The sequence below is a fragment of the Helianthus annuus genome, chromosome 7 (genome assembly GCF_002127325.2).
Source record: "Helianthus annuus cultivar XRQ/B chromosome 7, HanXRQr2.0-SUNRISE, whole genome shotgun sequence".
NCBI lineage: Eukaryota > Viridiplantae > Streptophyta > Magnoliopsida > Asterales > Asteraceae > Helianthus > Helianthus annuus.
In genome coordinates this window covers 104264759-104279466 of record NC_035439.2, presented here as the reverse complement: position 1 = coordinate 104279466, position 14708 = coordinate 104264759, and the positions used below count along the sequence as shown (strand labels likewise).

The 14708-nt window shown below is 39.1% G+C and overlaps 1 protein-coding gene across 1 annotated transcript; it reads right to left on the bottom strand.

Annotated features, from left to right (window-relative positions):
• Positions 1 to 9486: 9486 nt before the first annotated feature.
• Positions 9487 to 10596, bottom strand: LOC110866735 (fibronectin-binding protein A-like). The gene has a single exon (XM_022115878.1). It carries the CDS (start codon positions 10594 to 10596, stop codon positions 9487 to 9489), a length of 1110 nt encoding a protein of 369 aa, XP_021971570.1.
• Between the last annotated feature and the right edge of the window lie 4112 nt (positions 10597 to 14708).

The window sequence follows — 14708 nt, the reverse complement described above, 5'->3', positions numbered from 1 at the left end:
TTTTTTTTTTTGAATTTTTAAGAATTTTTCTGATTTTTATGAATTTTTGAAATTTTTATGATTTTTTTATATAATTAGACTCCTACGACTCAACGAACAAACAAATAGCACGTAATATATCAAGTAAGTCCAAACAAAGTAATTAACGCAATCGCCAAGGAGTCCCCGGCAACGGCGCCAAAAACTTGATGTGCTAAAAGTGGTTTAATAAAAACAACTAAAATTAACCCTAATCTGGACACTCTAAGCTTTAAATTTATAAACTTAGACTCGATCTAAAACTAAAACCACGCAGCCGGCAAGTGTACCGATCAATGTAGAATAGCTAAGGTAAGTCCAAGTATCGAACCCACGAGACTCTAATGATTACGCTAAGACTCTATTTAGACTATGACTGACACGACTTACTAAATTTGTTTACTTGATTGGGGGGGGGGTTCTAAAATCCTAAGTATTAAACTAAAATAATAATAAAATAACTAGACACGAACTTGGACGAAGACTTTAACCAATGGCGATGAAGACTACCTAGGCTAGACGCAAGCTTAACTTGGAAAGGATTTCTATTCGATAGTGATGTGGTATGGAACCGGGATCTTTAAATGCTAAATCTATTAAGACACCAACTAAGCCCCTCAACCCTTCTCGAGGTGATTCTTGTGGCACTACCTAGGCTGTTATGATTACCGGTTGTTACATTTCCTTACAGTCCTCTAACTTCTTGAAAGTGCCCTAGTGTGACAATCTACCTTACAACGCGAAAGTCTAAGGCAACTATGGGTTTCAACTTGGTTTAATAGACAAGTGAATGGTTAGGGAACTAGACCGACTTCTTACAAAACCTAAATCTAGCTATATACCAAACCAAGACCTATTAACAACCTCGAGCCTTACAGCGACAAGATTAGTAGAACACTTGATTTTATTAAATTACCGAATATTACTTCTAAGGTTACTTACTCGATTTTCACCCTAAAGAATTAATGATTTATTACGTGATATAGACACTCACCTAAATCAAGAACCCTAGCACAACCCTATTATGTGATAAAGACCGTCACCAAGGATCATACGAAGCAATAAACAGTAATAAAACAATCTCAAGCATGCATATCCACCAAGTTAAAATTCCATAGTCGTTTACAATACAAGAAAACCCATAAACCACATTAAAACCGAATAAAAATCCAATCTTTATTAAACCATTGTCATAACCTAGGTAGTTAAAGGTTTTTAGCCGGAAAACATAATCAGAAACAAAGATTCAAACATTATAATTTCTGAATTCATCTTGCAACAATGTAAAACGAACGAAAACAAAGAAACAGGAAGTTTAAACCCGTAGTCTTCACTCCCGATCGCTCCAAGATGTTACCTGATGATTCCTGATCTCCCAAAAGTGCTCCAAAACCTTCAACAGCCTTCAATGGTGCTCCAAGACTCCAAATTCGTAAGATGTCCTGGCTGTTAATGAAGATGATGAATATATAACATGCAAAACCCTACTAGCCGTTGCTGTTTCGAAGTCGGTGCAGATTTCATAACTCTCGCGGCCCACGTAAACATTAGAGGTAAGTTTACGCGGCCGGTATGGCTCTTTATCTCAGAAAACATATTTTTAAGTTTAGGCGGCCCGCGTAAGGATTCATGTAAGTTAACGCGGCCCGCCTGGAACTCCAGTATTGATTTTTCGCTTTGTTTTCGTTCCCGAGCTCTCGTTTTCCGATCCAGCTTTTCGCCTTTCCAGATTTCAACTTGTTTCTGCTTCTTTTTGCTGAAAAGACCTGGAAAACACAAAATAATCACTAGTATGTACATTCTACGCTAAAAACGGAACATAAACGAATATTTATTGACTAGAACGAACGCGAATAAAGATGTATTTTACAATACATCAAATATCCCCACACTTAACATTTTTTCGTCCTCGAAAAAGAATTATGCAAAGGGAATCATAGTCGGAATAGTCGTTCGGTACGAAAGCTTAGGTTACTTTATTAAAACCGAAACTCGTGTTAGCCGCGATTGCAAGTATATTGATCCTCTTAAACCCAAGCCGGTTCCAAGCCCTTATCATGCGATTTAGTTCAAGTGCGGTCAATCTACCTAGGGTCTCACGCTAAGAATTGCAAGTCCACCTAATCCCCCCTCAAGCTTATAGGACAAATGGAATAATCCTAACCGCCTTATACCAAGATCAAGAGAGTTTAGAATCAAATCTTTATTATTAATTTTTTTTTTCTTTCTATCACTTTTTCATTTTTTTTCTTTTTTCGAGCGTAGACATTGCTTTCCCTAACCCAGAGGCATTCCGGCTGTAGAGTCGTTATCCCCAACTCGGATTACTTAGGCTTTGGTACTTTTTATTTTCTTTGCAAGGTCGATTTCACACACCCTAGCGGTTACCGGTTGTAGAGTCGCTATCCCCAACTCAGACTACATAGAAATGGCTACTTTCATTCAGTTTCTAGCTCTTTTTTTTCATATATTTTTTTTCTTTCTCCACGAGATATGACTAAAAACTCAAACGATCTTAGCTTATAACGGCATCCCTTATACTATTTTTGGCGGTTTCAATTTCCCCAGTTTTCCTAGATGAGAACCCACTAGTAGACCGACAATTAGGTATATTTAAGATCGAAGGAACCCAGAACCGAATCGAGCCTACCCTCGCATCCCAAACTAGACACAAGCACGATTATTTTATTCTCATATTATTATTATTTGACCCCGAACAAAAACCCGACTTTTCTATCATTTTCTGCTTTTTCTTTTGCAAACTTCTTATTTCAAAAGACATTTTCTCATTTTTTTAATTTTTTTTTTATTTTTGAAATTTTTTAATTTTTTTGTATTTTTTGGCTTTTTATGACTCAAACTAACGACTAAGTCGCAAGTGTACCATCCCCACACTTAAATATTGCATTGCCCCTAATGCAAGGATGAAAACACGACTCCTAAAACCTAAACACAAAAAGAAAAACGAAAAACAAATAAATATACAAAGTATACAAGTGGAACGACTTAGCTGAATATATGTGAGACTGTCAGTGTGCCAGTCGATACCACATACGCCCTCCAATCCAAACGCGCTCAGCAAACTGTAACAACTCGGACACGCGAACGGAAGCGGCTCAAACAACGACCTAATCAATCAAATCATACCAAACAAGCATAATATATACCATCAAATCAGTATCAAGAATCATCCATGTATCAACCAACCCCCAAAACCCTGCCAACCTGTTTAAAATATCAGTACAGACCAGGATATGATAAAAACAGCATAAAACAAAAGTAAAAGATATATGCTCCATAAACGTTGCAGAATATCCTCAAGTTACTCCTCCTCCACCCTGCTGCCTGTCAGCAGGGTCCTCCTGCTGTGGCTGCCAAGACGGCGGCGGCTGTACCTGCAAACGATCCATAATAACTCTCATGCCATCTCGCATCTCCTGCCTCACCCGCTCAACAAAATCATACAACCTATCCACCCTATTCTCCAACGTCAACGGCTCTGGTCGCGACGGCCTAATAGGGTACTCACGTGCTGGCAATTGATGCCTCTGAAGCGGCACCTGATAACGCTGAGGAATAGCAGCCTGCATTGCCTCTGCGGCAGCTGAATCTAGTGGGGGTGGCTCTTGTAAAACCTCTGACCACACCGGTGTATCATCATATGTAACAATACGTGCATGCTGGAAACTATTCAGCTCCATGAGTGATGGAGCTGCACCTGTGTGCATCTTCTCAGCAGGGTAATCTGTAAACACTCCCAATCTATCTGCCAACTCAGTAATGTAGGGCCCTCCAAACAACCTAGCATCTTTCCCACCTTTCTTCGGCCTCACAAACGACCATGCCAACACACTCGCCAAATTCACCGGCCGATTCTCCACCATACACATCACACAGAAAAGGCTGTGGTGGTTCACCTTATTGTCTGCCTCGTGTCGGCCAATCAGTGTGGCCGCCAGAATCTTATGCACGAACCTATATAATGGATCTCTAATATCGGATGCCACCATATTATTGGAGAATGGTGATATAGCAATCGTACGCCAGAACCTCGCCAAATCCTCCTTCAATACACAATCATCCTGCTTCTTCTTTACTACCACTCTCAACAAACCAACAAACCTGGGATCCTCTACCTCCTGCTGAGTGTAGAATCCTGTCTGCACTGCAAACTGTGGCAATGTCATATTGAAGATCTTCTTTCCTAACACAAATGACACAACATCCGGCTCTGCAAATCCCCCAGGATGCCTATACTGGAAGGTAGAATGGAACTCTAGTGTAAGCTCATAGTACTGTGGCGCATCAGAATCTAACGCCATCCTAAACTTCGGCCCTAGAAACTGCTCTAATCTCTCAACCTGCCCCAGTCGACCAACTAACTCCCAATCTATTCTCCTAAACTCCAGCAACTTCACCTTCTTAATAACATCAAACTTCATATGCTCAGCCGACTCATAATCAAACTGTAATAAAGGGCTATCCCATAGCACCGTGCTCTGTCCGTGTGGGATCCCATCTCCCCTGTAAGTGATCACTCTAAGCGGTGCGTCAACTGGCTGCTCCTGACCTCTCGTAGACGCACACCGCTTACGCTTTGTGCCTGAGGAAGATCCATCACCGGACATCATGTATAAACAATTCAATAAACGCGCAAAACAGGTGAACAGTCAGTAAAAACAAACTATTTTTTTGTATTTTTGGGTTTTTTAATTTTTGTTTTTTTTTTTTTTTGAATTTTTAAGAATTTTTCTGATTTTTATGAATTTTTGAAATTTTTATGATTTTTTTATATAATTAGACTCCTACGACTCAACGAACAAACAAATAGCACGTAATATATCAAGTAAGTCCAAACAAAGTAATTAACGCAATCGCCAAGGAGTCCCCGGCAACGGCGCCAAAAACTTGATGTGCTAAAAGTGGTTTAATAAAAACAACTAAAATTAACCCTAATCTGGACACTCTAAGCTTTAAATTTATAAACTTAGACTCGATCTAAAACTAAAACCACGCAGCCGGCAAGTGTACCGATCAATGTAGAATAGCTAAGGTAAGTCCAAGTATCGAACCCCCGAGACTCTAATGATTACGCTAAGACTCTATTTAGACTATGACTGACACGACTTACTAAATTTGTTTACTTGATTGGGGGGGGGGGTTCTAAAATCCTAAGTATTAAACTAAAATAATAATAAAATAACTAGACACGAACTTGGACGAAGACTTTAACCAATGGCGATGAAGACTACCTAGGCTAGACGCAAGCTTAACTTGGAAAGGATTTCTATTCGATAGTGATGTGGTATGGAACCGGGATCTTTAAATGCTAAAGCTATTAAGACACCAACTAAGCCCCTCAACCCTTCTCGAGGCGATTCTTGTGGCACTACCTAGGCTGTTATGATTACCGGTTGTTACATTTCCTTACAGTCCTCTAACTTCTTGAAAGTGCCCTAGTGTGACAATCTATCTTACAGCGCGAAAGTCTAAGGCAACTATGGGTTTCAACTTGGTTTAATAGACAAGAGAATGGTTAGGGAACTAGACCGACTTCTTACAAAACCTAAATCTAGCTATATACCAAACCAAGACCTATTAACAACCTCGAGCCTTACAGCGACAAGATTAGTAGAACACTTGATTTTATTAAATTACCGAATATTACTTCTAAGGTTACTTACTCGATTTTCACCCTAAAGAATTAATGATTTATTACGTGATATAGACACTCACCTAAATCAAGAACCCTAGCACAACCCTATTATGTGATAAAGACCGTCACCAAGGATCATACGAAGCAATAAACAGTAATAAAACAATCTCAAGCATGCATATCCACCAAGTTAAAATTCCATAGTCGTTTACAATACAAGAAAACCCATAAACCACATTAAAACCGAATAAAAATCCAATCTTTATTAAACCATTGTCATAACCTAGGTAGTTAAAGGTTTTTAGCCGGAAAACATAATCAGAAACAAAGATTCAAACATTATAATTTCTGAATTCATCTTGCAACAATGTAAAACGAACGAAAACAAAGAAACAGGAAGTTTAAACCCGTAGTCTTCACTCCCGATCGCTCCAAGATGTTACCTGATGATTCCTGATCTCCCAAAAGTGCTCCAAAACCTTCAACAGCCTTCAATGGTGCTCCAAGACTCCAAATTCGTAAGATGTCCTGGCTGTTAATGAAGATGATGAATATATAACATGCAAAACCCTACTAGCCGTTGCTGTTTCGAAGTCGGTGCAGATTTCATAACTCTCGCGGCCCACGTAAACATTAGAGGTAAGTTTACGCGGCCGGTATGGCTCTTTATCTCAGAAAACATATTTTTAAGTTTAGGCGGCCCGCGTAAGGATTCATGTAAGTTAACGCGGCCCGCCTGGAACTCCAGTATTGATTTTTCGATTTGTTTTCGTTCCCGAGCTCTCATTTTCCGATCCAGCCTTTCGCCTTTCCAGATTTCAACTTGTTTGAGCTTCTTTTTGCTGAAAGGACCTATAAAACACAAAATAATCACTAGTATGTACATTCAACGCTTAAAACGGAACATAAACGAATATTTATTGACTAAAATGGACGCGAATAAAGATGTATTTTACAATACATCATACCTCTTACTCCACCTTCCTTCACCTACTTTCCTCCACTTGGACGAACCTCCAGAGCATTCACCTATTACGGTTCAGCGTCACCGCCCAGCTCGAGGAGAGTCTGCTTCCAGTCAGTAACGTCCCAGGCAGACCGGTCGAAGCCAGGATCCATAGCATCTTGGACTATCTTCATCCTTACTTGAAGGATAGCACAAGCAGCATAGACTTTGGCCTCGTCGGTGACCTCCATTTCAACCTTATTAGCCTGCATCTCTGCTACCATGATCTGCTTCTCCAAGTTGTCGACCTCCTTCTCCAGCTGAGTGATCTTCTTATCCTTAGCGACGACGATGGAACGGAGATTAGCCAAGTATTCCTCAGCTTGTGCAAGGATTTTATCCTGAAGAGCCTTAAGGCAGACAAACCTCTGCATAGAACAAGATGGTAAAGTCAATGTAGGACCGAGTATGACAGTCAAATGAGTCAATTCGAGCTAGTACATACCGAACATGTAGCGGAAATACATATTTGGCATGAATAAAAGCAAAACGATAGAAGAAATGAGTAGAAACAGGTAGAATTCACTTTTAACTTGTTTTCACATTAAATCTTCAGAAAACACATGGTCAGCAGTTCGGCTCCCGATGACATCAAAGTACCAAATGTGAAAACAGACTTGGGGTATTTATAGGAGTGACAGGTTTGCTTATATGGACATGTCCATATGAGCGGACCTCTAACATGTAGATCCGCTTTTATGGCATGTGTCCATATAAGCGGACCTCATCCATTTACATCACAAAATTACATATTTCACCCCTGTACAATACATAAACAACCCATCTAGACCCTATACATTAAACTAACAAGACTAAGACGCAGGCTTTAGACATAATGCACCAACAAACTCCCCCTTGGATACAGCCGCAGTCTTCGTCTTGTCTTTGGGTCTTTAAACAGCTCTGAACGTCTCTTCCCTTGGCTTCGGCTTCCTGCTCAGCGCAATCCTTATTCTTTCATTCTCTTTCTTCCTCGCCTTTTCTTCTTCAGCTTGAATCTTTAAGAATGAACCTTTCTTTTCTTCAAGCTTTTGACGTTCACGTTTAGCTTTCCTTTTCATCTTCTCATCAAGCGACCACCAAGATGATTTCCATTTACTCTCAGAATTGATACCTTTCTGAAAGCAAAGGGAAACAACACGTTGAAACTGCTGCGCTTGTTCTCTATCTGCTGGTTGATAGTGAATCTTGTTGATGAAAAGGCATTCTATATCCTCGAATCTCCCCTCCTGCTATGTAAGTAATAATGGCTTCGGTAGAAATACAACTATATACCCAACCAATGAAGCCTTTATAAAAGTCTTGTTCCATCTGAGGCATTGGTATCGTTTTCATCGTTCTTGGCGGTTTGACATTCAAAATAGTCTCTTCAACTCTCGTTTCAGGATCAACCCTCTGCACCCTCTTAGGATGATGTGGCTTCCATTTACGAAACTCTTTCAATGATTCATATTTAATGTAGCCCCACATAGCAACATCATTCTTTCGAACAGGATAATCCAAACATCTAACCTTCAGCAGTTCATCTACATCCCACCATGGTAATGACATGATGTCATATAAACGTTCAAAATATTGTACTCCGCACTCTCTTCTAACTGCATACGCATTCACCTGAGGTAAGAAACCCCAACTGATGATGTCACCAAGAGATACGCTTCGATCACGCTGATAATACTTCAAAGGTCTTTTAAACTTTCTCTCGTGACTTTTTCTGAACCACTTCGATCTGTCTTCCTTTTCCATTTCCTTTTGAGTGCTCTCGAAGTTCTTATCTTTCACCGCCTCAGTTACTTTTTGTCTTAATTCTTCTCTATTTTCATCTGCAAAGAACTCCATAAGTGTAGGATACTTAGAAGTATCTTCAACTACATCCTCATCATTCGTCCAGTCTTTAATTTCAACTCTGTCGTACTTATCAGCCTCTTCAACATACTTATACGTGTATTCAGGCTGTTGATTAATATCAAAAGTATCCAACTCTTCTTCAAAATCGAACTTGAACTCAGGATCCACAGTATGCATCATTTCTCTGTAAGCATCCAATCCCAAGATTAACTTCTCAGTATGTTCAACGATCTGAGTTTTACTAGACTTCCCCTTTCCACTTGCTTCCCCTGATTCTTCATTTACCGAATCATTCATCAGATCATCAACTGTTTTCTCAGTGGAAGCTTCTGTAACTTTCAAACCTGTACCACCTGCAGCGCCGTCATCATCATCATCAGAACCATGACTGCTCGCAAAAAACACTTTTTCATCCTCTTCATCTTCCTCTTCATCCTCTTCTTCATCATCTTCATCACTATTTCCAATTAACTCATTCATAGGAGTATCATCTTCAAATAGACCAGAAATAGCAGAAATACGCTCGGGATTATCAACCACCATAGAAGGAACAATCGATCTTTCAGTCACAGCTGAACTTCCTTCAACTCCCTTACCTTTATCTTTCATTTGTCTTTCAATCTCTGCTTGACGTTCAGCTCTAAGCTCTTCAACTTGCAACTCTTCAAACTTTAGTTCTACTGATGTTCCGAGCATGCTTTCGACAACTTTGTTCAGCATATAGAACTCGTGATCTCTTAATGCCTTAGCTGCTTCAAGCTCTTTGTTCTTTAACTTGAAGTATTCATTCTGTTCATCATGTCTTGTCTTTTCTTCTTCAAGTTCTGCAACTCTAACCTTCAAAATGTCTATCTCAGATTGATCATTGTCAATTCTTTTCACCAGCTCTTTGTTTTCCATCTCCAGCTTCTTTACTCTCATCTCTAGATTCTTTTCACGGTCAGACACTTTCTTGTTTTCAGCTTACTCTTATCTCTAGATTCTTTTCACGGTCAGACACTTTCTTGTTTTCAGCTGCTATCCTCTTGTTCTCAGCAACAACTTCTTCAACTTTCTTTTCAACATTTCTGACTTGTGAAGTGTTGGCAAAATCAAAATCTCCAACATCTAAAAGATTATCCTGTGGAGTATAAAGACCTTTGCTAGACAAACCAGGTTGCATTTGGGTGAGTGGAGGTGTTTGAAATATTTCTTGTGAGGTAACAAAAGGTTGTTGTGGTGGTGGTGATTGATGAATAGGTGATAGTTGTCTTGGTGGAGTTGGTTGTTTAGGTGGTGAGGATTGTTGTGGTGGAGTAGGTTGTCGGGGTGGTGATTGGATAGGTGATTGTGGTGGGATTGGTTCATGTGGTGGTGTAGGTGGCTTTTTGCTTTCTTTTGTTTGTTTCTTCTTTAACACAATCTTTGGAATCTTGATCTTTGGAGAGACTTTGCGTAACTTTGGAGAGACAACTTTCTTACGACCTCCAGCTTTCTTCCTAACTCTTGGAGAAGATTGTGATCCTGAGACATGTTCTGGAGAAGGCACATAAACATCATCATCGTCCTTTTCCTGTCTCTTTCTCTTTCTTAACAGCTTCTCTTTTTCTATCTCCTCTTGAATTCTTTTTCGACTTTCAATCTCGTCAATACCATCATCTGAAGAACTTGATGAACTTGTAGTATCTTTGTTTACATCATCTCCCTCAACATCTTCAACAATCTTCTCTTTCTCTTTCTGACTTTCAACATTTACCACTTTATTAACATCAGCAACAATTTCTGGCCCTGTTTCCAATACATTTGTATCAAACAATTGATCAACATTAAATGGATCGTCTTCAGCAGTTACAACTTGTTCTTTCTCAACATCAACCACAGGATTATCTTCAGCAGGTTCATCTATTAACAATGTTTGAGCAGCTTTCTTTTGTTTCTTCTTAGGTTGCGAAGAAGATCCTTCACCTTCTCGAACAATAGGAGTTGCCATTCTACGTCTTCTTCCAGTTTCTTTCACATGCCACTCATTCTTAGTAGTTTTGAAATCTTTAAGAAATTTCAGCTCGTCAGCATATCTTGCTTCTTTCATTTCCACTTCATTTCTCCAGTTCTAATGATTAACTAGATCTGGATCAACATATTTAACATCTTTAATAAAACCGAAAGGCTCGACAACAAGTGTTGGCTCTGGGTGATTCGGATGATATTTCACAAGTTGCTTCAGTGTATTATTGGTCATGTGAGCTTGCACCAACAAGTCATCTTTAATATCTCGATCAATCTCTGGATACGCATGGTCAATCAACATTTGTACAAACCTTGGATACATCTAGGTCTTGAGATCTGACTTGCTATTCTCAGCCATATAGTGGAATACTATATGTGAAAAATTATACTTTTTATTCAACACCAATGCTGTAATCATATTCATTTGGTAATCGCGCATTGCATCAAATCCTCCTTTAGCATGACTTAATGAAATCAGTACACAGTGAATCAAAAACTTGTAAGGTTTCTGAAACTTGGACTTTAAATAGTTTCCGGCATTTAAAGCTCCAGTATATCCCATTCTCAGCATACACCCTTTCACCATTCTTTCTGGAAATCTCGTTGGATAATCTGGCTCGTCAGGAAAGTTAATGACTTCACGAATCAGTGCTTCAGTGACTAATATCTTTTCTAACTTGCCATGAACTTCAACAACTGATGAAATCACTTTGCTTTGATCGTCATAACTTGCATTGCTCCAGAAACGCTCGATGTGAGATTTGTATAAAGGCCTTTGGTCAGTCAATGCCTTCTGGATGGGAATACGACCCATAAACTCCAAAATGCTTCTGAAATTCTCTAGTTCTGGGTTTTTCTCAATATCCAAATCACAACAGATGTTGTGAGTAGGATCAAATATAACATTAGAAGCCTGCAGTTCAATCACAGATACACTGAATCAGTATTACTTAGAAAAAATTTCAAACATCAAACTTTTACAACATGTTCATAAAAGCGAATCACTTTATGATCAAAAAAACGAACCAACTTAATGTACACACAAGCGGATCTATATCTGGTACAAATGAGCGGATCTAAACATGCACACATGAGCGGACCCAAAAATTGTTCACAAAAGCGGACATACACATGTTCACAAAAGCGGACCTCTACATGTTCACTAAAAGTGGACCTGTACATGTTCACTAAAAGCTGACATACACATGTTCACAAAAGCGGACCGAAATATGATCGAATGAGCGGACCTATCATCAACTATTCAACACTAATCAAATCTCAAAATTGAACATGTAATCAAGTTAAACTGATGATTCCGAGACTTGGGTATGTTTTGATTTCATTTTTGACATCTTTAAAACCCTAGATCTGAGATTGAAACATCTGGGACTCGACTAAAACTATCAATCATCAAATTCGAAACAATTAACACACACCATCATCATCTACATACTCAGACGACTACCCAGACTTGTTTTATTGTACATTTTTAACAGTTAAAGTCCTATAACTATGTTTCGTTCAAACCGACATGGCTGACATCTCAAAATAAGCATAAAATTGAACAAATTAAGCGAAGACTTACCTTGCCCATGATTGAAATACTAAAAATTAACAAAATCTGGTGAAAATTGGGCAGCACGACGCCTGAAATTGGTTGTTTTGTGGTTCCGCTTCAAATCGCCGGTGAAGATGGACAAATAAGCGAAAGTGGTAAAGTGACTTTAAAAGCGGACCCTGGTTTATATATGTGATGTAGATCCGCTTTTATGACAAATGTCATATAAGCGGACCCTTATGAACAAATAAGCGGACCACAATGAAATTTTGACACATAAGCGAACCTATGATGAATTTTTTTCAAAAATTTCAATTTTTTTATATTTTTTATTTTTCAGATTAAACACATTTACACCCAGCTGACCAAGTCCAAGTCAATGACCTTGGTCAACTGTTTGACTCACCAAGTCCAAGTTAATGGCCTTGGATTATCAGATTTATGAAGTTTGCTGACGTTTCTTTCTGAAAGCAGTTCAAATGAATGAACTTTTGAACATTTCAAACTTTCAAACACATTTTAACTTTCAAACAATATACCAATCACTGTATAGCAATCTCCAGCTTACCCATCCCTCATCAAATACTGACATGTTCTGCACTTAGGCTTTGATCCTCCAATTCCCAACATCGGTTGTCGAAAAATAAGATGAGAAAAGAAAATCTTTTTGGATTTTAATAGGATAAACTGAAACTATGTACACACAATATTTTTGCGAGTGTCTTAGGGGATCATATCAGCTGTCGACCAGACACGAGCACCGTTAAGTTGTTTATTTCATACTAAGCTTTTAAACAATTCGCGTAGATTGCTGATATATTGATCCTCTTAAATTCTCACAAAATTTTTAATCTGTTCGGGATACTAAATTAGTTTTTTAGGACTTAAACATTTACATGTGTCCCACCTCAGTATATACTCCCGTATCCAGACCCCAGTATTCAGTCTTACAGGTGAGTATACCACAGCTGATATCTGTATAGGGGTAATTGCGAGGGCCGTGAGAGCTCAGGTCGATATTTCCGTATACGCAAAGAGATGACGGCTTCGACTTTAAGGTGTGTCCCCTTTAGAGGATCTTTTGTTTTCAACAGCAGCGACTATCAATTTTATTGTTTCATCAGCATGCTGAGGGCGAGCTTATATTTCAAAGCTTGTGCAGAAAGTATTATCCGGGGACTAGGTCAGTATTTCCATACAGCAGAAGTCCCGGGATAATACCCTAGATATCACTGAGCATAAAGACCTAGTATCTCAGAATACGGGACCTTTTAAACAGGATTTCAGGGGTTACCTATATATCCTGGAGGTGTTCCCAACGTAAACGCAAGTGAATTTTATGTTTATATCCCAAACTGATCTACTAATTTTGTAAAAACCTATCAGCACATCTTTAACGAGACTGCTTAAAAGCATTTTAAACACTACAAATCTTTAGCGTACTGTGTCCATCTAGCTGATGTACTATCATTTCCCCTACTCTACACAACTCTTTTTGAAATTTTCTAATGTTTTTGGATTTTATGGTTTTCTATTGTGTTTGTATTTTTTTATTTTATCATGTTTTTGGATTTTTTTTTGCGAATATCTCCCCCTAAAACTAAAACATATTTTTGTGTTTTTGTTTTTATCAAAAAGCAGAAATACAACTGTACAAAAGAAATTTGACAACACTACACAGGTTCATGTCAGATCGCCGCCCAACTCGACTTCACATTCGATTACCCTCCCAGATTGCAGATTGTTCATCCCGTTTAATTTCAAAAGATAATAAAATCTCTTTTTGTCGAATCGTTTGGTGTAAAAATCCGCTTTCCGATCATCGGTGTTAACGTGTTCAATCCGAATCAACTTTTTCTCGTGACAATCACGGATAAAGTGATGACAGATTTCACTGTGTTTAGTTTTTGAATGGTGAACCAGATTTTTAGTAACATTAATAGCTGCTTCATTGTCCACGAAAATCGGTGTATCCAAGAATTGCAAACCGAAGTCGCGCATCTGCTGTTGGATCCAAAGGATCTGCGAACAACAGCTAGAAGCTGAGACATACTCAGCCTCACATGTGGAGAGCGCTACTGCAGTTTGTTTCTTGCACTGCCAGGTAACAAGTCGAGTTCCGAAAAACTGGCACCCAGCAGTGGTGGACTTAGCATTCTGTTTACAGCTACCAAAATCAGAATCAGCGAAATCAGACAAAGTAAAGTCACCCGATCGAGGGTACCACAAGCCGATGCTTGGGCAACCTTTCAAATACCGTAAGATACGTTTCACTATGGACAGGTGTGACTGCTTCGGATTCGACTGATATCTGGTGCAGAGACACATCGGGTACATGATGTCTGGACGGGAAGCTGTGAGATACATCAACGATCCGATGATTGATCGGTACAATGTCTCGTCCATCTTCACACCTTGCTCGATTCCATGATTCTACGCGAGGGGGGTGGATGCAGGACTGCAATCTGTCATGTCGAACTTATCGAGCATGTCCTTTACATACTTCGTCTGGTGAATGAAGATTCCGTCGGGCATTTGTTCTACCTGCAGCCCGAGGAAGAACTTCATCTCCCCCATTGAGCTCATCTCAAACTTTTTCTTCATAACCTTTTCAAATTCTTTGCACAGGTCGTCGT

What these genes read in the sequence shown, in the direction of transcription:
- LOC110866735 (XM_022115878.1), bottom strand. Translation starts at nt 10,596, where the DNA reads ATGAAAGAAGCAAGATATGCTGACGAGCTGAAATTTCTTAAAGATTTC.